Genomic DNA, 27,709 nt, shown 5'->3' on the forward strand with positions numbered 1-27,709 from the left:
AGCAAGAAATGATAGGCCACCAGTACATCAGGTGTGATCATTTTTTTTATGATTTGCACCATAGCTTGTAGACTCTAACGTTCACAAAGACCAAATATCCACTAATTTGGGTTATTTTTACCAAAGATATGTAAGCAGTATAAAATCGTGGCCAAAATTTATGAAGGAAAAAAAAATAAATAAAATTTGCAAAATTTTATCACAGAAACAAAGAAAAATACGTTTTTCTTCAAAATTTTCTGTCTTTTTTCATTTATAGAGCTAAAAAATAAAAACCCAGAGGTGATCATATACCACCAAAAGAAAGCTCTTTGTACGGAAAAAAAAAAAAAAGTCATTGTCAAAGTGTGAGAGCACTGAAAGCTTAAAATTGGTCTGGGCTGGAGGGGGGTTTAAGTGCCCAGTAGGGCAAGTGGTTAAAACACACTGCTAAAAGTATTAGCAAAATTTCCATTCAGTGCACCTCTAGCAGACATGATACCGGAGATGATCAGAGATTGCAGACATGATACAGATCGCTGCAGCCCCACCAGTGCCCGGGTCAATGCGGTGATCTCCCACTATGTCACGGAGCTGGATTTTAATTTCCCAGGCCGGACGGCCACAGTAACAATGTCCTGCCTCCTGTGATCTGTCACACTGATTCATTGTCCCAGCATTGGATCAGTGTGCCGTCTATCACAGGAGACGGTACATTGTTACTGCGGCTGCCCGGACAATTCAGCTCTGTGACACAGGGAGATCGCAGAGGGAATGACAAACTCACAACGTGCGGCTCCCAGGGCAGACCCCGCCCCCTTTTCTTTCGGTGCGCCTCTAATAACCATATACCAAAACGTACACTATTGTGGCTGACAGAAACCGGTGCCCAAAAAAATAAAATTTAAATGTAAATAAAGCACCAGTACCAGAAGGCTCACACGTGAAAGTTCTAAGAATTTAGCCATGTTTTAGCCAGACCATTATTCCTAATTCTGGCTGCACAAAGAAATGTCCCACTGGATCTCTAGGCTGACTGTGACTTGTACTCCTTCCAGAGTTTTAAAGCTGCACACTGTTATAACTCTTCAGCACTGGGGTCTTGTACTCACTTAACCACAGAGCTTGCCAGTGAGGTGCTGAGATGGCATTCATATACTGGCCGTTTCTGTGCATTTAAATGACAGCTTCTCAGTGTGCCAAGATGATCAGCGGAGAACCTGATCTTCGCTGATCATCTCAGTTTCATAAACAGACACCATTCTGCGAAGAAACAGAACTGGTCAAAAGTTTCAAAATGAATGGCAATTCCGGTTTTCATAAAATCTGATTGTGACACACACAGCAAATCCACCAAAACTTCTGCACTATGTAAAAATCCTTGCCCTTATGTGACCAGAATTTGTAGGTCTTCATGTGCAAAAACATTTAATCTGCCTCAACAGCAACTAGGCCACACATGACTACAGAACAATTTTGGAAGAAAATAGCAAGTGAGCGCTAGAAGAGCTGCAAACCCATATGCCTAGTAATTTAACCGATAGATGAAAACAGCCTGTTGCACGAGTCCTGTAGACAGGCGTTACAACACAGACCAACCTCAACATCCATGTCTAGCTGTCACCAGGAATGCAAATACAATAGAGGATATGACATCTTCACTCACCGGGTAAAGTAGGCCCAGAAGGCAGGAACGTGTGTGGTTGGCCTTCACTGGAACAGCAAGGTTCTGAAGTTTGCTGAAAGCTGCTTTCCAAATGTCTTCTCTTTTGCATGCGTTTATACTCTTGTTTGATGTTGTAAAGGATTTGTTCTGAAAAGATGATACACAAGCCAATTTAACATCAACCCATCTCATATTACCAAAGCCATGTTTAACTATTTAGAGAATTGGTAGGATTTAAAACACTACAGAAAGCGTTAAACTCATAAGCCAGGAACTTAGGAAACCTTACATATTTTATAAAAAACGAGAAATTCATTGAGACCACACAAAAAAGGCCAGATATTTATGCTCACAATGAAACATTAAGGTTTATTTAAACCCAAAAGTGCTGAAGCTCATCCAGTTTGTTACCCCAACATTTTGTATTCCTGATAAGTGCCTGCTGTACCATGTACTTGTATGAGAAAGTCTGTTTGCTTTGTATTGCTTCATGTGAAATCCCTGGTGTTCCTGCCATTCCCATAGCTTTCCTATTAAAAACTGACTACACTAAGCATGAGAGTACAGTATGGTCAGTTCTCTAGCTATGCTGGGAACTCAGCCTTCTCTCCTGCAATGATCAGACTTGTCCTGACACGCTCCATAGCCACAGGGAAGCTCAGTGTGCTGCTTCTCCTCCCCCAGCTCTTATGCAGCTGAGAACAGGGAATATGATCACTTATAATATTTTTTTTTATAAATTATAAAATATATATCTATATCTATATATCTTGTTTACAATCACTTTAAAATGATGTTCAGTTTCCCATTTTAAGCTTTCCCCTTACCTTTTTAAACCAGGTGACGCTGCAAAATATCACTTCTTAGTGTGAAAAGAGCAGTAAAAGAAGTGGCTGAGGTAGCAAATAGAACCAACGCGTTTCGTCCTCAGTCTTCTGCTGGGATACACCAGCAGAAGTCTGAGGACGAAACACGCGGGTCTATTTGCTACCCCAGCCACTTTTACTGCGCTTTTTAGTTCAATTGAACCACATTTTTACTGCCCATATTTGTATTGAATGTTGGAAAACTTTATTTCAATAAATCCTTTATCCTTGTTGGATTTACACTATGTGGAGGTTCTCTTTCCTTTATACCAGGGGTCTCAAACTGGCGGCCCTCCAGCTGTTGCGAAACTACAAGTCCCATGAGGCATTGCAAGGCTGACCGTTACAAGTATGACTCCCACAGGCAGAGGCATGATGGGAATTGTAGTTTCGCAACAGCTGGAGGGCCGCCAGTTTGAGACCCCTGCTTTATACCATGGGAACGGTCTTTGATTAAGCAGAGCTCGGTGGATGATTACAGCTAACTCGAGGACAGCAAATCAAGACAGCAGGAAGTCCAGGCTCAGTTCATCCCCTCCGGTGGCAAATAAGGCTCCAGGCTCCCCCTCTGTTAAGAACATCCCATCGGTTGGGATTGGCTCTACTCTCACCGCTTGGCGGTACAAGCACATTTGACTCATCGCTGATGGCCTGTGAGTCCACCACTTCTGGTAAGAGCATTTCATCTTTCTTTACTTGAAACTTTCTGCTGAAAAGACACTAGAGCTGCACAATTCTGGCTAAAATGAGAATCACAATTTTTTTGCTTAGAAGATAGATCACCATTCTCACGGCGTAACATCATCTTTCACAAAAAAAAAAAAAAAAAAAAAAAACTGGGCTAACTTTACTGTTTCGTTTTTTTTTTTCATTGAAGTGCATTTTTTCCCAAAAAATTGCATTTGAAAGACCGCTGGGCAAATACAGTTTGACATAAAATATTGCAGCAATTGCCGATTTATTCCCTAGGGTCTCTGCTAAAATATATATAATGTTTGGGGGTTCCAAAGTAATTTTCTAGCAAAAAATACTGATTTTAACTGATTTTAAGAAAGAAGTGTCAGAAAAAGATTTAGACTAAGGGCTCTTTCACATGGGGCGGATCCATGATGATCCGCCCCGTGAACATCCGATTGCTCAGCGGGGATCGCTCCACCGATCCCCGCTGAGCAGAAAGAGGACAGGTCCGTCGCTGCACACTGTGCAGCGACGGACCTGTCAGAGCGCCACTCTCCCCTATGGGGGATCGGGTGATGACGGACCATAGAGTCCGTCATCACCCGATCAGATCACGGATGGAAAAGTAGGTTTTTCCTCCGTTACACTTTTTTGGATCGGAGCGGGTCGGATGTCAGCAGACATGTCACCGCTGACATCCGACGCTCCATAGAGATCTATGGAGGGTCCGTTCAGTTCCGCCTAAAAAACTGATCGTTGGTGTGAAAGAGGCCTAAGTGGTTAAACTTCCTGCATTTACATGTTGTTAAAAACTTGTCAGACTGCCCAGCTTATTTATTTACACAGAAGTTCTTTCCCTTTGATCTAAGAAGGAAGCTTAGTTAAAATGTATCAAGTTAAAGACTTGGCAGAATGCCCCCATGCTTTCTTTTGACAGCTGAGTGAGCAGATAGTCTCTCCACCTGTTATATGAAAGAATCGGCAACCTCTGCAGGAGAGATCGTCAGGGGAGGTGAATCGAGAACACGATTTTTTAACGATTAATTGTGCAGCTCTAGAAGACACCACTCTATATGTCAGCACACTCCCAGCGTTCTCTGAGAAGCATATTTGAAGATTTGGAGTACCAACAGCATTAAAGCTTCAGTTTTATGAACCCTCATCTCGTATATTTACATGGACTTCTTATGTTAAATATTATGTCCATATGACATCATTTGTTTTACGTTTACGATACACATTATCTCGACATATTAGACAGGTGGTGGTGTTTTTTTTATGTACTTACTCACATCTGTATATTTTTTGGCACGTTGTGATTTTTTATGATCACCCATTCACGGTGTGTTAATCCTAATTTTTATTTGGTTTTTCACTGATGATGTGATATTCACTGCGATCTGCGGATATATTCCGGTCACTAATACCATTCACATTTATTTTTATACAGTTTATCAGTGAATATTTTGTTTATAGGTTACAGCGATTTCTGTGGCTAAAACTTGCCCATATAAATAGCATTAACACTTATAGATATGTTTCATTACATAAATTATTATTATTTTTCATTTTTGAGTGTCATCACGGTTTAGATACTATATACATGTAGATTTACATTTGGATCACTCTCCAATGTATTCAACTTTATCAGCGCTACACATTTTGTTTACATTTGGAGCAGAGTGCCCATAAAAACTGGGTATCTGCTCCTCCCCCCCTAGAAAATGCCATGCCAAATGTGGTATGTCAGGGGGTCACCATCACTTAAAGCGGAAGTTCCGTTTTTGGGTGGAACTCCGCTTTAAATGCCATAATATGCCCAAAAGCTAAGTAAACCTATATTGCAGGTACCTCCACATTACTATTTTATTTCTGTGCCCCAGACCATTAAATTATGGGCACTAAATTTCTAAATGGGAGCCTCCAACTGACCTACATTCTTTGAGTTAGGCCCCATGTACACAGGACGCTGCTAAATGTACGTTCAGAGGCAGTTGGGCGCTTTTTTCAACTGCCCCTGAAATCATTCAATGTTATCCTATGTGACCATGTACACAGTCTCGTTTATTGCCGTTTTTAGGCAGTTGCGTTTAACAGCGTTTCTCTGAAAGCAGAAAAATGGGTTCAGACGCCGAAGATTTCCACGTTTGGCGACTAAACGCGGTACTGGCATTTAGGCGCATTTTCATTTATAAGATGCCCGATATTTTTTACATTAAAAATCTCAAAAATGATGGGAAATGATGAAAAACCATTAATATTTTAAAGAATTGTAATTGCTTGCAATGAGTCATAGACTATTTATATAACCTAATGAGCCCTTGATCCAATCGAATACACCACTAGCATTACTGTTATCCGAAGTATAATTGGAATTTGACCCATATGTTGTTAGATTTGAACAAGCAACTTGTGGCACGTGATGTGGCAAGTGGACAATCCACAACTTGTGGCACGCTAAATACAAGTACACTGCTGCTCTCAGCTGCTGCTACTCACTCTGGTCTGACAAAATGGCTGAAATAGTTAAATACTGTTTTTTCAGCTTGGGGAGGGTCTTATGATGTTATCTTAACTAAACGCTTCTAAATGCAAACGCGGTAAAATGCAGCTAAACGTGGCATGCAAACGCGGCTAAACGGGCGTTTCAAACGCCGGTTTCAAGGTGTCAAAAAAAAATAATAATCTTTCAGAGGACTTTGCCTCAGCATCCCGTGTACATGGAACCTTAGTTCGTTGTGTATCTAATGAGCTCACAAACAAGCTGGGTATATATTGCAGCACTGCTATGCTAGAGGTTGAGATTAAAGCCTCATATATTTTCATCCAAAGAACCTTCGTACGAATTTCTACAGCTTATTCCGACCTTCTGAATGAAAATTTCCGAAGGGACAAGCTCCAAAATTTCTCTCATACAGGAACAGAACGAGCCATTTTTGCTTAATGTGTACCATTTACATACAATTTTAGGAAAGATTGCCCATTACAGAAACAAGCAACAAAAAAAAGCCTGTGTCAAAAGAAAATTTGTACGAAAATACTCGTACATCGGTTGCGGTTTGTTGTAAAACAATGGAGGAAAAAATCGGATGATCATTCGCCCGATTTTCTTATAGTGTGTGTACCCCACATTACACATACCGAGAAGCCCTGGATTACTAGCTCTCAGGTCCTCAAAGATAACAGGCAAGTGATGATGCATCCAAGGACTGGCTTTGTACTTTCACAAAACTATAACAAATGTTTGCATTCAGATGAACAGCCAAAATAACTTTTGCGATCTTTGTATTACTTGTATATTTTGGTATCAACCACAGCTTGTAATTATGTTGCTTTCCTTACCTGTGTCACTCCTCTAACCCTGGAACCTGCCATTAGCCAAATCACTGAGCCAGTGCTAGTTTAGGAACAGTGTGCCACCTACAGCGACAAGTCCTAGGAATTAGTACTGACAGGTTACAACACAGGTTCCGAGTACAGCAACTGCAGCTTTTTTTGTAGTCTGAGACATGTTGGGTAGGGTTAAAACCTGTCAGCTTATTGCTGCCTATGAGCCTGTTGGAGATTTCCCCTCCCCTCACTTTGGGGCCCAACAATGTTGTCATTGGCACAGGAAGCAAGGGAAATCTACCCTAAAGGGGCTACAGAGCACAGTAAAAGAGGTTGTTTTAACCCTTCCCCAAACCTTTTCCTTCTGAAAGCTTCAGAAGCATTTAGTGCCGGTTCACACAGGGGTGACTTGTCAGGTGACCTAGCCGCCTGACAAGTCGCCTCCCGTTCTGTACAATGGAACCGTTCTAATAGGAGCGACGCAAGTCGCTCCGACTTAGAAAAAGGTTCCTGTACTACTTTGGGGGCGACTTGCATAGACTTCTATACAGAAGTCGTTTTGCAAGTCGCCGTGGCAGTCGTGTGCAGGTCGCCTCAGTGAGGCGACCTGCAAGTCGTGCCGCCCCTGTGTGAACCGGGGCTTACTGTGTTGGTAAACAACTTGGCTATTCTAGTTGGATCAAAACGAGTCATGTGTTTATGGGCGCTCCTCTGCAGACACCTTCTGACCTACTGATTGCACACTATGGTCTTCATATCCTGGACCCGTCAGACACACACATCTCAAACCAAAATCATTTTTTGTTTTACCCCACACATGTGAAGGGTGCCTATCTTGAGTCAACCTACCAAGAAGTCTATTTTGAACTCTTAGCCATCTGGATCCCCAAAAACCAAAACCACTCTCACTACCAAAGAACAAAAGGCTTTACAGACTAGATCACAAAACCACAACGTCATCATAAAGTTTGCTGACAAAGGGGGTGGAATTGTAGTCCAAGATGGAGTCAGAGAGGGAGCGGTACGCTCTAACATACAAAAAAACAAACGAAAAAAAAAAAAACCACAAACACACTATAGATAAGAATGTAGCAGCCTCTCACTTCATTAAGGGCCCTTTCACACTGGTGCGGTTTGCAGGCGCTATTGCGCTAATAATAGCGCCTGCAAACCGACCTGAAAGTGCCGCTGCTTTGTCTCCAGTGTGAAAGCCCGAGGGCTTTCACACTGGAGCAGTGTGCTGGCAGGACAGGAAAAAAAGTCCTGCCAGCAGCATCTTTGGAGCGAGGAAGGAGCGGTGTATTCACCGCTCCTGCCCATTGAAATCAATGGGACAGCGCGGCTATACTGCCGGCAAAGCGCGCGCTTTGCGGTGGTTTTTAACCCTCTCAGCGGCTAGCGGGGGGTAAAACCGCCCCCCGCTATCGGCCGATTTACCGACGGTAAAGTGCCGCTAACAATAGCGCCTCTTTACCACCGACGCCGCCCCCACCCCAGTGTGAAAGGGGCCTAAGGCAGTTTAACAAACCCCTTACACCTCTACTATGTGTCCAAAATTTACAATTCCAGGCTTGAAAAAAAAGCATCGGCCTTAAAACATGTTGTGTCCCCCCAATCACTCTTCCTGTCCTTGCCTGTGCCACATCAATCCACACATTCTGCTTCTTGTCCTGGGGCTGCCTGGTCACCTCAGCTACCACACTCCACTCCTTGCAGCAGCAGCTCCATCTTGGGATCCTGGACTCCGCCAGCCCCCAGCTGCACCAATGACTAATGCTCAAGATCATCCACACACAGTTGCCAATTATTGTGTAGCAACCACCTCTCCACCTTGCTATTGCAGGTGCCATCCAGACCACATCCAGTGTATCCATTGTGACAGTTTCCTTGGTGTGTTTCCCAGCTGGAAATTCTTTTGAGAACCACAAGCAGCATAATTCGCCTTACTTTATGTGGAGTTACTAATTGTCATCATTCAATAAATGTTTTCAAAACCACTACACTGCGCACTTTCCTCTCTTTGCCATCCCCGGAGATCTCTTTAATCTCTCAGAAGTGCTACATCAAGTGTGCAGGATTGGATTCTTCAGTGGTTCATAAAGCCAAAGGATTGACACTGAGGATTTAGGCTGGGTTCACACTGGTGCGACACGACAGCCGTCCTACTTTGGATCCGACTTTGCCCTGCGACATGAAGCCGGCATGTGTCCGACTTTCAATGAACGGGGATCCGACTTGGATCCCCGCCAATGCCGGCACTGTGTTTGGTATGAATCTTTAGGGGGGAACTCCGCGCCAAATTTTAAATAAAAAACCGGCATGGGTTCCCCCTCCAGAGGCATACCAGGCCCTTGGGTCTGGTATGGACCTTGAGGGGAACCCCCTACGCCGAAAAAACGGCGTGGGGGGGGTCGCCCCCAATCCATACCAGACCCTTATCCGAGCACGCAGCCCGGCCGGACAGGAATGGGGGTGGGGACGAGCGAGCGCCCCCCCCCTCCTGAACCGTACCAGGCCGCATGCCCTCAACATGGGGGGTGGTGCCTTGGGGGAGGGGGGCGCGCTGCGGCCCCCCCACCCCAAAGCACCTTGTCCCCATGTTGATGAGGACAAGGGCCTCTTCCCGACAACCCTGGCCGTTGGTTGTCGGGGTCTGCGGGCGGGGGGCTTATCGGAATCCGGGAGCCCCCTTTAATAAGGGAGCCCCCAGATCCCGGCCCCCCACCCTATGTGAATGAGTATGGGGTACAGCGTACCCCTACCCATTCACCTAGGAAAAAAGTGTCAATTTAAAAAAAAAAAACACTACACAGATTTTTAAAGCATTTTATTAGACAGCTCCGGGGGTCTTCTTCCGACTTCGGGGGTCTCTCCGGTTCTTCTCCACGCTCTCCGGATCTTCTGCCGGGCTCCTCCACTCTCTTCCGCTCTTTTGCCGCTCTTTTGCTAAAGCGGAGGAGCCCGGTCTTCAATCTTCTGCCTTCTTCCTTCTTCCTTCTTCTCCTGATGTTGACACGACGCTCTCTGGGGCTAGAATGCTCTCTGTGCGCTCTGCTCTGACTTATATAGGCGGTGACCCCGCCCCCTTATGCCGTCACAGTCCCTGGGCATGCTGGGACTGTGACGTTTTAGGGGGCGTGGTCATCACCCGATGACCACGCCCCCTAAAACGTCACAGTCCCAGCATGCCCAGGGACTGTGACGGCATAAGGGGGCAGGGTCACCGCCTATATAAGTCAGAGCAGAGCGCACAGAGAGCATTCTAGCTCCAGAGAGCGTCGTGTCAACATCAGGAGAAGAGGGCAGAAGGCAGAAGGCAGAAGATTGAAGACCGGGCTCCTCCGCTTTAGCAAAAGAGCGGCAAAAGAGCAGAAGAGAGCGGAGGAGCCCGGCAGAAGATCCGGAGAGCGTGGAGAAGAACCGGAGAGACCACCGAAGTCGGAAGAAGACCCCCGGAGCTGTCTAATAAAATGCTTTAAAAATCTGTGTAGTGTTTTTTTTTTAAATTGACACTTTTTTCCTAGGTGAATGGGTAGGGGTACGCTGTACCCCATACTCATTCACATAGGGTGGGGGGCCGGGATCTGGGGGCTCCCTTATTAAAGGGGGCTCCCGGATTCCGATAAGCCCCCCCGCCCGCAGACCCCGACAACCAACGGCCAGGGTTGTCGGGAAGAGGCCCTTGTCCTCATCAACATGGGGACAAGGTGCTTTGGGGTGGGGGGCCGCAGCGCGCCCCCTCCCCCAAAGCACCAACCCCCCCATGTTGAGGGCATGCGGCCTGGTACGGCTCAGGAGGGGGGGGGGGCGCTCGCTCGTCCCCACCCCCATTCCTGTCCGGCGGGCTGCGTGCTCGGATAAGGGTCTGGTATGGATTGGGGGGGACCCCCACGCCGTTTTTATCGGCGTAGGGGGTTCCCCTCAAGGTCCATACCAGACCCAAGGGCCTGGTATGCTCTTGGAGGGGGAACCCATGCCGGTTTTTTATTTAAAATTTGGCGCGGAGTTCCCCCTCAAGAACATCTGAGCACAAGTCGCGTGCCAAAGTCGGATCATGCAAGACGGCGATCCGACTTCAATGATAGTCAATAGACTGAAGTAGGATCAAAGTCGGACCAAAGTAGTACAGGGAGCATTTCTAAAGTCGGAACGACTTGTGTCGGACCAGTTAGGACGGCTCCCATAGGGAAACATTAAATTTCACACGTCATGCGACATGAGCTCCCAATGTCGGAGCGTTTGTCGGACCAGTGTGAACCCAGCCTTAGACCACACTTACCTTTCCTTCAATATAATTGGTCTCAGTCCAGGCTGCACCCACTGTGCCATATTGACAATTTTTATCCATATAAAATATGCAGGTACACCCCTCTGCTACTGCTGCCTCAGTGTGCCCTTTCACATTGGGATCGGTTCTTTCCCTGTGTACCCTTCACAACCTGCTGTTACTGCCATTTGTGTGCCCTCCAATACCCACTTCTCTCCTCCAGCCTCTACCAGCAAATGGATCAGCATCCTGTCTCATCACTGGATTTTCTTTTCAGAATGGCAAGCGGGGAGATCGGGAAACATGTTTCACGACCACCAATCCTTTTAGTCTCTGAGTGAATAATGGAGTACACAGTACAGAGGTATATCTGGGTTCAGTAAGTGCCGGGCAGAGGAGATTGATAATAAAAAAAATAAAAAAAAAGTGAAGCCCCTGATATTTTCCCAAAGAGGACTGGTCACAGTTTGCATATATACAGAAAATAAAAAACACACACACACACCCAAACACGTGCACTACACACACTATGCTAATGCATGTTATATGTATTGGCACACTAAGAACACAACTGTGTGTGGCATTTCCATAAAGGGAAAATGTGTGGTTCTGGCCACACTGGGGAAGTTGTATCATAACACGTGTTGATATGCACATGGTAATGCAACAAACTGAAACCTGGCTTGAAAACTTTAGGCTGCTTCATTTTGTTGCATCACATTGTATTGCTATATGCATATTATGCCCTGTGTTACATGTAAATTACATTAAAGTGGCCTATTCATCTTTTATTCCAATGCAGAGCTACACAACTTACAGTGCCTTCAAAAGTATTCATACCCCTTGCAATTTTCCACATTTTGTCATGCTACAACCCCAAAAAAAAAAAAAAAAAAAAAAAAACGTATTGTGTCATAGAACACCAAGTGGCACATAATTGTGAAGTGAAAAGAAAATGCTAAATGGCTTTCAAAATGTTTTACAAATAAATATGTGAAAGGTGTGGTGTGCATTTGTATTCAGCCCCCCTGAGTCAATACTTTATAGAACCGCCTTTCACTGCAATTACAGATACAAGTCTTTTTGGGGATGTCTCTACCAGCTTTGCACATCTAGAGAGTGACTATTTTGCCCATTCTTCTTTGCAAAATAGCTCAAGCTCTATCAGATTGGATGGAGAGTGTCTAAACAGCAATTTTCACTTCTTGCCACAGATTCTCAATTGGATTTAGGTCTGGACTTTGACTGACCCATTCTAACACATTAATATTCTTTGATCTAAACCATTCCATTGTAGCTCTGGCTTTATGTTTAGGGTCGCTGTCCACCTGGAAGGTGAACCTCCACCCCAGTCTCAAGTCTTTTGCAGACTAACAGGTTTTCTCCTAAGATTGCCCTATATTTGGCTCCATCCATCTTCCTATCAAATCTGACCAGCTTCCCTGTCCCTGCTGAAGAAAAGCATCCTCACAACATGATGCTGCCACCATGTTTCATGGTGGGGGTGGTGTGTTCAGGGTGATGTGCAGTTAGTTTTCCGCCACACATAGCATTTGCTTTTAGGCCACAAAAAACAATTTTGGTCTCATTTGACCAGAGCACCTTCTTCCACACGTTTGCGGTATCCCCCACATGGCTTCTCGCAAACTGCAATTGGGACTTCTTATGGCTCTTTCAAAAAAAAAATGCTTTCTTCCTGCCAATTCCATAAAGCCCAGATTTATGGAGTGTACAACTAATGGTTGTCCTGCGGACAGATTCTCCAACCTGAGCTGTGGATCTCTGCAGCTCCTCTAGAGTTACAATGAGCCTCTTGGCTGCTTCTCTGATTAATGCTTTCCTTGCCCGGCCTGTCAGTTTGGACGGCCATGTCTTGGTAGGTTTGCAGTTGTGCCATACAGTAAGCTTTCCATCTTCAGAGGTTTCATAGTGCCCCAAGGGATGTTCAAAGCTTGGGATATTTTTTTTTTTTATATATAACCTAACCCTGCTTTAAACTTCTCCACAACTTTATCCCTGACCTGTCTATTGTGCTCATTGGCCTTCATAATGCTGTTTTAGTTAGGGGTATCAGAGTAGGGGGCTGAATACAAATGCACGCCACACTTTAGATATTTGTAAACAATTTGGAAAACCATTTATCATTTTCCTTTCACTTCACAATCATGTGCCAATTTGTGTTGGTCTATCACATAAAATACATTATATTTTTGGTTGTAACACGACAAAACGTGGAAAATTTCAAGGGGTGTGAATACTTTTACAAGGCACTGTACACACTGTGCACTGATGTGCTGCATTGTAGGTACATTGCACACTGTTCTACACCCTGTTGCAGCATCTAGGGGGGCATTGTACAAAATTTGAGAAAAAAAAAAAAATTTGTAAAACGCTATAAAAAAAAAAAAAAAAAAAAAGGGAACCTAGAGTTGGGACCTAAATTTGTACTGACTGTTTATATGCCTTTAGAGGACATTTCTACACCCATAAAAACTACAGCTACATTTTTTAAGGTCTCGTGCACACTGCTGCTCCTGAACTGGTATCTTTGGGGCTTTTGGCGTTTTCTGCCTAAGGGCTCTTTCACACGGACGATCCATATGTCGTTTTTCATCCTTGCGTTTTCGGATGAAAAACGGACATACATGTATCCCTATGGAATAGCGGATGCCAGCGGATGCTCCGAAAAAGTGTAACGGAGGAAAACCCTACTTTTCCATCCGTTTTCGGATCGGGTGATGACAGACTCTACGGTCCGTCATCATCCAATCCCCCATAGGGGAGAGCGGCGCTCTGACAGGTCCGTCTGCTGTCATCTTCCTGCTCAGCGGGGATCGGCGGAGCGATCCCTGCTGAGCAAGCGGGTGTTCACGGGGCGGATCATCACTGATCCGCCCCGTGTGAAAGAGCCCTAAACCGCTGAACTCTCACTCAATAAAAGCCTATGAAGGGTTTTTTTTAAAATTAAAACTGGCGCATGCTGTGCATAGTAACCGGTCAGCTTCCAGGTTTTATTGTCAAAGCCTAATTGAACAAGCTGAAGTTAGAAGCCAATTGGTTTCTTTGCACAGCTGCATCAGTTTTAATAAATCGCCCCCAGTGTATCCATGCACACACACAGGAGTTTAGGAGCAGCAGAGTTTAGAGACAGGCAAAGCTCTTTCTCCTGAATGGGGAGAGGAGCTTTTGGGCAGAAAAACGCCATTAAAATTCTTCTGCAGGTATGCAGATAGGGCAGCTCATTGAAATAAATGGGATGCCTACAAGCAGAATGCAGGTCGCACAAGTGTGAACCTAGCTCAAGTTGAGAGCAGGGCTTAGCAGTAAAAGTGTTAAAGCAAACCTTACTCCTAAAAATGCTCTATATTTTTAGACAATCCTCATAGTGTGCTCCTTTTTAACATTCACCAAAAGATCTACAATATTTGCCCAATCACTGCTCTGAGAGGAAAGACTTTGCAAAAAACTCACCCTTGAAATGTTTTCAGGGAGAGTCCTCTGACTGGAATATGAAGTCACATCACCCAACCACAGCTACAGCAGAGGCCACCTGCTCTACTCTACCTGCAAACATCAGTTATTTTCAAAGGCTCTGACAGGCAACAGAGTAAAAAGTGGTACAGGCATGAATGTTTATACTTTTTCAATTAGTATTCTTGCTTCTCTTTACTTTATTCAACACAGGTATGTTTGAACTTATCAACGTCCAGCCAAAAACTTAAGGCCCCGTTCACACTTGTACGACTTGCCCCACAATTTGGGACTGCAAAGTAGCATGACAAGTCGTTCCCCATGATTTCCAATGACAGCCATTCATATTAGTACAACTTCAAGTTGTGCCAACTTCAAAGTAGTCCCTGAACTACTTTGGTCCAACTTTGATGCGAGTCACACAGGCATTCCCTGAAATTGCGGTAAAATAGCGCAACTTTGAAGGCACAGTAGTGTGAAAGGGGCCTTCGTAAGGAAAACTGATAGTATGTGTTAATATACTGCTTGTTGCAAACTTTAAAAAAAAAGGAGTAATTTAGCAAAGACCACTATACTGTATATGGACAGAGATTGCATCTTACACAGATGTTTGGAACTGCAGTCATCAAGTATCAGCAGCTAATAAAGGACAGGCAGATTTCCCACCTCGAATCATGGTGAGATCTAACAAAAGGAAAGCCTTTAAGCTAACATCTTTACCATGTACCAAATACTTATTATGCTTGCTTTAGTTGCTGCTGAATACATACTACTGTAAATGATTGGCAGCCACTTTACCACCATGAAGATCGACATTTGCAGAAAATAACACTTAAAATTATCCTAAACCTAAAATGGTAGGATGATTTAGTGCTGGTAGAACAAAAGCTATTACCATTTTTCATTCACTAAACAGCTGATTACATTCCTTACATCCCAGAGAGGAGGCAAGTACATAGAAGTACTTCAGGCAATCACAACATACAAAGGAATATACGCCACCATGCTTACTAGTTACAAACCTGAGCAATATTTTTTTTTTAAACAAAAATGGAAGCAGGGACATAAACAGGATCACAGAGATCACAATCATTTAAATAGAAGCATATTATGTAGTCCTAAAACTGCATTATAAAATGGGAAAAAGCACTCACCCGGACACACAAAATCCAGCTGTTTATGTTGCTATGCAGCTAAATGTAACATCTGGCCATTGGCAAACATGACACAGTCTAGCCAGCAGTGCTAATAACAAAACACCACAGGGCTAGTGACGCCATGACTACCTGTCACCATTTCCAAAGACTGGCCAGAAAAAGGAAAAGATTTCCCTCAGCAATTATGGTTTCAGAGACACTGCAACTAAAAAGGTACTGATTTACAACATTACCAAGTGCTGATATTTTTAACAACTGACAGTGGCTGTGTAAAAGGTTTAGGCTGGGTTCAAACCTCCAATGGATGTGGCTCGCAGCAGGGGTCCGCTGCATCCCTGTTCTCCATTTCAAGGACGAACAGAGCCAAAGACGCACAGCGTTCCTGTGCAAGCTGCTCCTCAGCCGCAATGGAGATATGTGAACCGACTATATAAAGAGCCGGTCGCAATCTGTCATGCGAATTGGATGAGGGGGTTTTCCACATCCAACTTGCATAGGAGTGAACCCAGCCTTACCCATGTTATGACAGTGGGTTGTCACCTTATGCTGTACAAACGGAACTACTCGTCCTACAAAGAATACAACCAACAACCTGCATAAAAAAAAAAAAAAAAAAACAAAAAAAAACACAACACCTTAGACTTACCAGTAACGGTATTTCTACGAGTCTCAGGACAGCGCCTGGAGCTGCACTCTCTCCAGGTGCTGTCTGGAAAGAAGAGGTGAGAAAAAAAAAAATCATCTTTTACTAAAACTGCAACCAGGCCATTTCTTTGTATTGGTCTACTAGAGTTTAAAGAGATTAGAGTTGTCCCGATACCACTTTTTTAGGACCGAGTACAAGTACCGATACTTTTTTCAAGTACTCGCCGATACCGATTACCGATACTTTTTTCATAATGTCACGTGACAGTGTTTTTTTTTTTTTTTTTAACAGTGTTTTCTTTCTTTCTTTCTTTTTTTTTTGGGGGGGGGGGGGGGGGGGGGAGGGGGTGAACGGTGTATGTGTGTGTTTTTTTTTTTACAATTTTTATTTTTTACAATAATATTTTTTTTATTCTTTATATGTTTTTTTTTTTGTTTGTTTTTTAATCAGCCCTGTTGGGGGGCTTTGGTGAGATATCAGGGGTCTTAACAGACCACTGATATCTCCCCCTTGAGAGAGAGAAAGAGACAGAGGATAGAGATTCCCCAGTCCCTTTCTCTGCAGCCTTAGCTGCACTGAGAATGAATGGAGAGAAAACAGCTCCATTCATAAACTGACACATTGTAATCACAGCAGATTACAATGTTTCAGTTATGTGAATGGACAGAGTCAGCTGACTCTGTCCATTCACACAGCGGAGGGGGACAGCAGAACGGAGGGGACAGGGAAGGAGAGAGGAACGGAGGGGGACAGCGGAGAGACACAGGGAAGGAGAGAGGAACGGAGGGGGACAGCGGTGAGACACAGGGAAGGAGAGAGGAATGGAGGGGGACAGCAGAGGGGGACAGAGGAACGGAGGGGGCATGGAGGAGGATGCAGTGACAGTCAGCGGTGAGCGATCACCGCTGTATGTCACTAAAGCTGCTGAAAGCCGCTGGGGAAGAATCTTGTAACTCCCCCACGCGCCGATCACAGCTGTCCTCTAGGTATCGGGGGAAGCATCGGGAGCATTTGCCCCAGTACAAGTACTGGGGCAAATGCTCGGTTTCGGGACAACCCTAAAAGAGATTCACCAAAATAATAATGTCCATGCCTGTTCATTGACTGTGTAAGTCACAGGCAGTGTAAAGGGGTTAAAGCAGTATTAAACCTAAACGCAAGCTTACCAATTCATAGATGTGGTGGCTGCATTTAGGTTTTTTTTTTCCACCTGGTGATCTGGCTGGCAAGTCATTTTACAGAAGAAAAATCTCTCCTGAAAATGTATCAGTTAAAGCGGTAGTAAACCCGCTGTCTTTTTTTTTTTCCCTACACCTGTAAAGGGAAAAGGCATAATGAGCTAGTATGCACCGCTGTTCCACACCTCAGCATGAATTGGCATGCTGAAGTCATGTGGTTACTTTCCTGTCTTTTCACTGGATGTTAGAGATCATAGCAGAAGTTCAGTGTTAGAAATACACAGGAGAAAATGCATATTGACAAGGAGTGTAGAGGTGGGCGGGGAGTCTACTGACATCACGACTCCACCCACCGAGGCTCCAGACAACAGACCCACCCACAGAATATGCAGTTTTTCAGGTCTAATAACAGACAGAGGGGAGACATTTGACAGGTAAAGATACATGCAGGAGGCATGTATATCCTTATAGATAACCACTATGGCAGTAGTTTAGAAAGGATGACATTGGGTTTACATCCACTTTAAGACCGGAAGATGTGCTGTTCTCATGCACATCGTTGGATCGAAGGGGCACCCAGGTGTTTTTTTTTTTACCTTATGCATAGAATGCATTAAGGTAAAAAAAAAACCTTCAGCTTTTAGAACCACTTTAGAAAAGTTGAGGCAAACTATTTACCCCTGACAGGGGAGCTTACAATGACCAGCTTTTATTTATTCATGTAAAACCTTTTATCCCAAAAGAAAACAAAAATGAAAATGTTGCTGTAACTGCGAGCTGGAGTTTGGCTTCAATTTATTAGTGTGTCTAAATCTGCTAGTACATTGACACTCCCCTCTCCCCAGATCGATAATGCTGCTGTCTAAAGATGCCCTTGTGCTCATTCATACAGAGTGGGGGCACCAATACAGGTGGTGTGTTACTTGCCCAGATCACTCGGTAAAAAAAAAAAAAAAAAAAAAAAAAAAAAAAAACCACACACCACGCCTAAAAAGCCTAGAAAAAAAATAATGCAGCCATCACATCTTAGGATTGGAAAGCTGCAATATTACATTTTTGGTTTAATACCACTTTAATCCTCTATGAACCAATATTTTGGGTTTAGGCAAGGGTTAACCTTTTCATTATCAGAGCTACTTTTTTTATCCCCACTTTCATTAAAAATTACAGTTTATGCCAGGAGATTTAAAACCCCAAACCATTAGATATTTTCTCAAAGATGACAGTCTGGTACATAAAATGTAGCAGCTGCAATTTCTTTTTTGCAACACTACATCAGCATGACTGTTCAAATCAATGCTTTATGTCAGTAAAAATACACTTTAAGCGGAACTATACTCACCTTCAGTGCAGAGATATGGCGGCTCGGAGCTTCAGACTGGCCGCTGACATTCAAGCGGCCAGCTTCCGGATCTAGATTGCTGGCCGATTTCATTTGCCAGGCTGAAAGAACTTAATTCCTGTATAGTTGCAAGAGTCCAGTCAGCTTTAGCATTGTTGAATCTGTACAAAGATTTGTACGTGCGCAGTTGACTGTACAGGGCAGAAAGGCCGGTAAGTAACTTTAATGCATGTATCTTTTGCATTAAAAATCCTGCCTTTTAGGTTTTTTTTAATTGGAAAAGCTGAATTTTCTTATTGAAAAATTGTCATACAAGGACAAGAGATAAAATTACATTAAAATTAGGGTGCGCCAAATGGGTTTTTTGGTGCCAAAACCGATACCGAAAATGAAAAATACACTAGGCCGAAAACCGAAACCAAAACTGACTGTTTTAAAAAATAATTTTTATACAGGAGATGGTCAGAGACTGGGGACATGGCACAGGAGATGGACAGAGACTGCAGTTCCTATGGAGGTTAGTAGATAATGGCTGATCGGCCCTCTCACCTGACAGAGCAATACACCCCCAGGACAAACCAACCCCCCTCCATTAGTACAGACCCCCCCCCAGGACAACCCCCCCCGGACAACCCACCCCCATATTAGTACAGACCCCCCCCAGGACAACCCCCCCCCTCATATTAGTACAGACCCCCCCCAGGACAAACCCACCCCCACTCATATTAGTACAGACCCCCCCAGGACAAACCCACCCCCCCTCATATTAGTACAGACCCCCCCAGGACAAACCCACCCCCCCTCATATTAGTACAGACCCCCCCAGGACAACCCCCCCCCATATTAGTACAGACCCCCCCAGGACAACCCCCCCCCATATTAGTACAGACCCCCCAGGACAACCCCCCCTCCATATTAGTACAGACCCCCCCAGGACAAACCCCCCCTCCATATTAGTACAGACCCCCCCAGGACAAACCCCCCCTCCATTAGTACAGACCCCCCCAGGACAAACCTTCCCCCTCCATTAATACAGACCCCCGCCCAGGACAAACCTTCCCCCTCCATTAATACAGACCCCCCCCCAGGACAAACCTTCCCCCTCCATTAATACAGACCCCCCCCCAGGACAAACCTTCCCCCTCCATTAATACAGACCCCCCCCCCCAGGACAAACCTTCCCCCTCCATTAATACAGCCCCCCCCCCCCCAGGACAAACCTTCCCCCTCCATTAATACAGCCCCCCCCCCCCCAGGACAAACCTTCCCCCTCCATTAATACAGCCCCCCCAGGACAAACCTTCCCCCTCCATTAATACAGCCCCCCCAGGACAAACCTTCCCCCTCCATTAATACAGACCCCCCCCCCCAGGACAAACCTTCCCCCTCCATTAATACAGACCCCCCCCCCCAGGACAAACCTTCCCCCTCCATTAATACAGACCCCCCCCCCCCCAGGACAAACCTTCCCCCTCCATTAATACAGACCCCCCCCTAGGACAAACACCCTCCTCCATTAGTACAGACCCCCCAGGACAAACCAATCCCCCCCTCCTCCATTACGGTACATAAAAACAGATGGGAGAACAGATCATAGCAGATCGCAGCAGGCAGGAGTTAAGACAGAGGAGGAGGAGGAGAACACATGTCACTGCAGGCACGGACTGCCCCCTCAGCGACGTCACTGCGCGGCAAGTCTCTCACACAGAGACAGATGCTCCGATCTCCAGCTGCTTCATTCTCCTCCTCCGACAGGGGGAGGGAGGTGGGACGTGCTTGGGAGACACGGCGGCGACCGGCGGGGAGAACCACCTCTCGACGAGGAGGATAAAGGGGTGCACTCTGGCGCTTCAGTACCCCTTCTGTGGTGCCTGGGTGAACTGCACCCCCCCTAGGATCGGCCCTGATGACACCCCCGAAATGGGCGGCAACAGGGGCGTGATTTCTCTTTCGGCAAATTGCCAAAAAGGCCATTTTCGGCCGATATGTTTCTGTGGCTGAAATTTAGGTGCATCCCTAATTAAAATACAGTGTCAACCAATGACAGAAGTGGTGACACTTAGCGATTCAACAGAGGAACAGCGCCAAATGGCGGGAAAAAAAAAAAAAAAAAAAAACACAACACTTCATCAAATGTAAATGCTATATGACACACAGCGGAACAAAAAAAAAAAAAACACCAACACAGTATGGTCCTTGTGTAGCAGAGGAGGGGGGAGACTTTGGACTACAGTTATTAAAATCATGACAGAGTTTGTTCTCAGTATTCCTTGTACCTTACAAAGACATTCATCCATTTTTATTTTCCCCCCCATAAAGTTCCACTTTAACCCCTTCCCGACCAGCCACCGTTGTACTGTGGCAGGTTGGCTAACCTGGGCGAAAGGACGTAACTGTAGGTCGGTTCCCCTTTTGACCACCGTGGCGCAGCGGCCGATGCGAGTGCCGGGCGGGCGCGATATCTGCCGGGCACCCACAATCGCTCGTGGCAGAGCGAGAACCGGGATCTGCGAGTGTGTAAAACACACAGATCCCGATTCTCTCAGGGGAGAGGAGACAGATCATGTGTTCATACCAAGTATGAACACCAATCTCTCTCCTCCCCTAGTCAGTCCCATCCCCCTTACAGTTAGAACACAGTGAGGGAACACAGTTAACCCCTTGATCACCCCCTAGTGTTAACCCCTTCCCTGCCACATTTATACAGTAATCAGTGCATTTTATAGCACTGATCGCTGTATAATTGGCAATGGTCCCAAAAATGTGTCCAGTTTGGCCGCCATAATATCAGAGGAAAAAAAAAAAAAAAAAAAAACACAACGCAGCTCACTGCCATTATTAGTAAAAAAAAAATAAATAAATAAAAATGCCGTAAATCTATTCCCTATTTTGTAGATGCTATAACTTTTGCACAAACCAATATACGCTTATTGCAATTTTTTTACCAAAAATATGTAGAATATAACATCGGCCCAAAATGAGGAAAAAAATTGTTTGTTTTTTTAAAAATTGGAATATTTATTATAGCAAAAGTAAAAGATAGTGTTTTTTTTTTCAAAATTGTCGCTCTTTTGTTTATAGCGCAAAAAAATGAAAACCACAGAGGTGATCAAATACCACCAAAACTATTTGTGGGAAAAAAAGGACGTAAATTTTGTTTGGGTACAGCGTTCCACGACCGCACAATTGTCAGTTAAAACGACGCAGTGCCGCATCACAAAAAATGGCGTGGTCTGAAGTGGTTAAAGAGACATCAGGGGTATCTTTGTCCCTAATGTTCCTCTGTTGAAACTAATTGGGAATATACTGTACTCAGCTTCTTTCCAGAGTGGCTGATGCTTGACATGTCTGAACCATGTAGTGCTCACTTCCGGGTTCAAGCTACCTACAGGAGATCTGAGAATCACTTCTGAATGTCTTTGTTTAACCGCTTCAGCCCCGGAAGATTTTACCCCCTTCCTGACCAGAGCACTTTTTGCGATTCGGCACTGCGTCGCTTTAACTGACAATTGCGCAGTCGTGCGACGTTGCACCCGAACAAAATAGAAGTCTTTTTTTCCTACAAATCGAGCTTTCTTTTGGTGATATTTGATCACCTCTGCGGTTTTTATTTTTTGCGCTCTAAACAAAAAAAAAAAAACAAAAAAAAGGGATATTTTTACATTTTGCTATAAACATCCCCCAAAAATATATAAAAAAAAAAACTATTTTTTTCCTCAGTTTAGGCCGATATGCATTCTTCTACATATTTTTGTAAAAAAAAAAAAAAACAAAAAAAAAAAAAAACGCAATAAGTGTATATTGATTGGTTTGGGCAAAAGTTATAGCATCCACAAAAAAGGGGATAGATTTATAGCATTTTTATTATTTTTTTTTTTTTTTTTTACTAGTAATGGCAGCAATCTGCGATTTTTTCCGTGACTGCAACATTATGGCGGCCACGTTGGACAATTTTGAAACATTTTTTGGGACCATTGGCATTAATACAACGATCAGCGCGATTAAAAACTGCAATGATTACTGTAAAAATGTCACTGGCAGTGAAGGGGTTAAGTGTGTCCTAGGGAGTGTTCTAACTGAAGGGGGAGGGGACTGTTTAGGGAAGATAACAGATCTCCGTTTATACTCTGCATGAACAGACGATCTGTCACTTCTCCCCTCAGAGAACCGGAAACTGTGTGTTTACACACACACACACACACACACACACACACACACACAGTTCCTGGTTCTCCGCAGCGATCAAGACTGCCGGGCACACGCATCGGCTCAGGGTGTGAGTGGGGGGCGCGCTTTTTTTTTTTTTTTAGATAAAAACTTTATTGAAATGTCACAGACACCTCCATGCTGCGCAAATACTGTACGCACATTTTAAGCCCTCACCATCTGAACACAGTGGCTTGAACTAGTCCAATAAGGAAACATGGCCTTTTACTTTATTTTGCGGTGGGACTGCGCTGGAATGACAGCCCAACCAAGACCCACCACATCTGGTGTGAACATACCCTCATAACCTATTGTCGGGTTGGGTGACAGCAGGGTGGCGGGAGGACTAGGAGGGTAAGTGAGGGCAGGAGACGGAGCAAGGAAAATGAAAGGTCATTGGTTGTTAAAAACGCGGTGGCGCCGCTTCTTAACCACTTTCGGACCAGCTCACGCCGATATACGCCGCCACTTTGAAGAGGGATACTGTTATGGCAGCAGGTAGCTGCCATAACTCCGGTAGACTCTTCTTTGGTGAGTGGTCCGGTTTCTAACAGTGGTCCCTGCGGCAGATTCGCCGCGAGATCACCTTTATCGGAGGAGGCAATCAGATCCTTCTCAGTGTTAGGTATGGGGAAGAGTGAGGGGTAAGATGGCCCGCACCCGTCTCCATACCTTTGCAGGGTGGAAGTGACATCAAAACATCACTTCCGCTCATAGCTCTTAAAAGCGACATATTTTTTTCAAAACAACAACTTTTTTTTTATTGCATTTTAGTGTAAATATGAGATCTGAGGTCTTTTTGACCCCAGATTTAAGAGGTCCTGTCATGCTTTTTTTTTCTATTACAAGGGATGTTTACAACTCCATGACTGTTCTTGAATGGCCCAGCCAGAGCCCTGACTTAAACCCAATTGAGCAACTCTGAGAGACCTAAAAATGGCTGTACACCAACGTTTACCATCCAATCTGACAGAACTGGAGAGGATCTGCAAGGAGGAATGGCAGAGGATCCCCAAATCCAGGTGTGAAAAACTTGTTACATCTTTCCCCAAAAGACTCATAGCTGTATTAGATCAAAAGGGTGCTTCTACTAAATACTGAGCAAAGGGTCTGAATACTTAGGACCATGTGATATTTCAGTTTTTCTTTAATAAATCTGCAAAAAATGTCAACAATTGTGTTTTTCTGTCAATATGGGGTGCTGTGTGTACATTAATGAGGAAAAAATGAACTTAAATGGCAGCAATATAACAAAGTGAAAAATTTAAGGGGGTCTGAATACTTTATTATAGAGAGAGAGATATATATATATATATATATTCTATCACATACACAACCAGTATTTGTCAGCATTCTTTTCTTTACATTTCAGCTGTTAGCAGGGAAATCCTGCTGACAGCTGAAAGAACTTGGGTATTGGTTTTAAGTATTGGTGAATTTGCACGAGTACCGATAACCGTGCAAATGGCTGGTATCAGTGCAACCCTAATTACAATCAAATTTAGATGTACCAAAAACTATGCAAAGATGACCTCCTTGATGACCTGCAGCTGTTCAGTGGTTCCTCTCCGTTGTAGCTGCGGACCAGCTCAGCAGGGAGAGAATGCCTGTTCACAACAGAACACATCTGCAAATAAGATGCATTTACATAGAAGATAGTGTGCTTGCAATTCGCACCGCAATGCCCAGAAAACACACACTTTTTTTGGGCAATGCAGAGTGCGAATGCAACGCAGATATATGAACCAGCCTCATTCAAATGAACGACATGACATCGGCGCAAGAGTATATGGTAAATATCTCCTATACCATGCAGGTTTAGGAGATATTTCCAGTACCTTCAGGTAAACCTCATTATAGGCTTACCTGTAGGTAAAAGTGTTTTTAACTTAAAAGTGGCGTTACACCTTTAACCACTTCAGCCCCAGAAGATTTGGCTGCTCAATAACCAGGCCATTTTTTGCGATACGGCACTGCATTGCTTTAACTGACAATTGCGCAGTCGTGCGACGTTGTACCCAAACAAAATTGACGTCTTTTCCCCCCCACAAATAGGAGGTTTCTTTTGGTGGTATTTGATCACCTCTGTGGTTTTTTTTTTCTTTGCGCTATAAACAAAAGAGCGACAATTTTGAAAAAACACACAATATCTTACTTTTTGCTATAATAAATATCCCACATATATTTTTTTTCAAAAAAAAAAAAAAAAAAAAATTTTCCTCAGTTTAGGCCAATATGTATTCTTCTACATATTTTTGTTAAAAATTGCAATAAGCATATATTGATTGGTTTGCGCAAAAGTTATAGTGTCTACAAAATAGGGGAAAGATTTATGCCATTTTTATTATTTTTTTTACTAGTAATGGCGGCGATCTGCAATTTTTAATCGGGACTGCGATATTGTGGCGGGCAAATTGGACACTTGACACATTGGTTATACTTAGTAAGAACACACAATCTGTCTCTACTCCCCAGAGAGAACTGGGATTCGTGCGTTTACACACACAGATCTCGGTTCTGGCTCTGTCACGAATGATCACATGTGCCCGGCGGTCATCGCGCCCACCAGGCACACACTGCGGGCGCCCTAGTGACCAAAAGGCAAAGCAATGTAAGGCAACATCGTTTCTCCCAGCCGTGCCATTCTGCCACAGTAAAATGGCGGCGGCTGGTCGGCAAGGAAGTTAAAGAGGATCTTCAGTCCACCCCACCAAAAAATTGAAAGCCAACGGCTACAAATCCTGTAGCTGCTGACTTTTAACCCTTTGACACCAGTGTGGCTTTGAAGTCGTGCTACTTCAGCGTGACTTCAAAGCCGACTATCAGTGTAATTTCACATGCCGCTTGCTGACATCTATGCAACTTCATTCAACAGATGTCAATGCAAGTAGCACTGAAATCGCACAGAAATAGTGCAGAAACCTTCTTAAAAGTCACTACAGCTTAAGTTGAGTTCCATTGCTGCAAATAGGGTGCAACTTGTCATGTGACTTTGAACTAACTGTCCAGTTCACCCAGTCTTTGGGTTCCTGGCATATTTGCTAAGGGCAGGTAGTGCTGGCTTCCCACTGTGCATGCGTGAGCTGCACTTAGTGAATGGTGCTGCAGCCTGTTTCCCAGAAGGCTGTGAGCAATGCTGTGTGTGGCAACCCCCCCCAAACAAAAAAGTGTCCAGAAGTGGTGAATCTAATCCATCCAATGAAAGGAATACCAGTAGTTATAGATGTGTTTCTGTCTCTTACATAAGCCTGAGACCATGATAGTGTAAGACAGTGTTGCCACCCTAGCTACTGAGAAGGCTAATAGTGGCAGGAACCCCAGTTCTACAAAAGATAAGAGGAAGCAGAGTGAGTGAGTGTGTGTGTGTGTGTGTGGGGGGGGGGGGGTGGTGAGCAGCCATTAGATGGTTAAAGTCAGTCATTTTTTTCATCTATTAAATCTTCTACCCTTGCTGTTTTAACTTTGGATAGTAAAACGTTTTTTCTGACAGTAAATACCTTATATAAGGTATTAAGAGGGCCAATAGTATGCCAGGAAGGGGGGGGGGGGTGGGGTTACATGAGGGCCAATGAGAGCTGCAGAGCTGATGTGCCTCTGTGTAAATCCAGGAAGTGAACAGGCAGCAGCTTCAGCTGCCCACAGTTAAAATGGCTGCAGCCAGACTTGGTAGAGGAGATTTCTGCAGCATATTTGGTAAGTACAGTATAAAATAATATAATATAAAATATGCAAAGTGGTGGGAGGGAAGCTTCGGAATGGCAAAGATGTTTTTATTACAAAATGATGTGAGCAGATTGCAGTTCCTCTTTAACACACACCCAGCAGTAGAATACATTCCAGGACCTTTAGCAGTTCTCCCATGGCTAAGGTTCCAGCACAACCATCACAAGGTGGTCTCAGCCTTTAGATTTCTAGATTGACATTACAAAATAAAAAAGAAAATGCAGCAAGAAGAGTGAGACTTGGCAGTAGGCGTGCAGAGAAGATCCTGGCTTGGATGGAAGTCCCAGCAGGTGTGAGATTCCAGCATAGGGATAGCCAAGCCTTAGCACCATCGTCCTTTTCCCCCCCCATCTCCTGGCACTGAGTACAAGGACAGCCCCCCTCCCCCCACCGTCAGTGACTGGCCTCTTACCTGCAGTGAGCCGGGAGGACACCTCTCCGAAGGGAGACGGCTCCATGCGGAGGTATTTCTGTGGGGAAGGGCCGGAGGGGGAGAGGGGGGCACATCTCCTTCTCTTCGGGGAGGCGGCCGGGCTGTGGAGGGGGTCGAAGTCGATAGTCCTTTTGAGCGTGGCTCCGCAGGCCATGTCCTGAGCTGTGGGCCCTGCCCCAGGGACAACGTTATTACAGCAGCGGCGACGGCGGCACCTCTAGTGGGCTTCCCAGTGGGCTCCTCTCCCAGGAATTGTGCGCTTCCTGCCTCTCCCTCTCAGCTAATACCGAGGCCGCCGGCTTCTCCACAACGCCTCACACACTGCGGGGGTGTCCGGGGAGTTCCGGGCTCCTCTACCGGATAGGATGGCTCTGGATACCCTTCACCGCTCGCTCTAATCCCGTGCCTGGACCAGCAACCACCGCACTCCCTCAGCTCGCAATATGGCGTTAATAACAACGCCACTGATTCATTCTCACGCAGACACTCAAAGGCAGCGCTAGGTGGCTGCTGGGAAACGTAGTCCTCTCCGCCTACTCGGCTGCTGCTGGAAGGCGACCAATAGACTACAGGACCGTCGTGCATTGCGCTCAGGCCGTTACTTCCGTGTTTGAATTTAAATCCCTCACTAGTTGTTTTCACATCGCTGGGAGGAAGTGGTTGTGCGGCTGGCTATGCATGCAGATTTGTGTCATAGATGGTTAGTTTAACAGGGTAAAAGTACAACTGAGGACAACACTTTTATATGTTTTGGATAGAGTGGAGAG

General features: G+C 44.8%; 1 protein-coding gene across 1 annotated transcript in view; it reads right to left on the reverse strand.

Annotated features, from left to right (window-relative positions):
* Window positions 1-27,473, reverse strand: part of AKIRIN2 (akirin 2) — a gene marked incomplete at its 3' end in the record, with an annotated part of 45,517 nt that extends 18,044 nt beyond the window's left edge. Inside the window, 2 exon segments of the mRNA XM_073626917.1 lie at window positions 1,646-1,792; window positions 26,922-27,473. Of these exon segments, the coding sequence (XP_073483018.1) occupies window positions 1,646-1,792; window positions 26,922-27,096 (322 nt within the window).
* Between the last annotated feature and the right edge of the window lie 236 nt (window positions 27,474-27,709).

The sequence above is a fragment of the Aquarana catesbeiana genome, linkage group LG04 (genome assembly GCF_042186555.1).
Source record: "Aquarana catesbeiana isolate 2022-GZ linkage group LG04, ASM4218655v1, whole genome shotgun sequence".
NCBI classification, from domain to species: domain Eukaryota; kingdom Metazoa; phylum Chordata; class Amphibia; order Anura; family Ranidae; genus Aquarana; species Aquarana catesbeiana.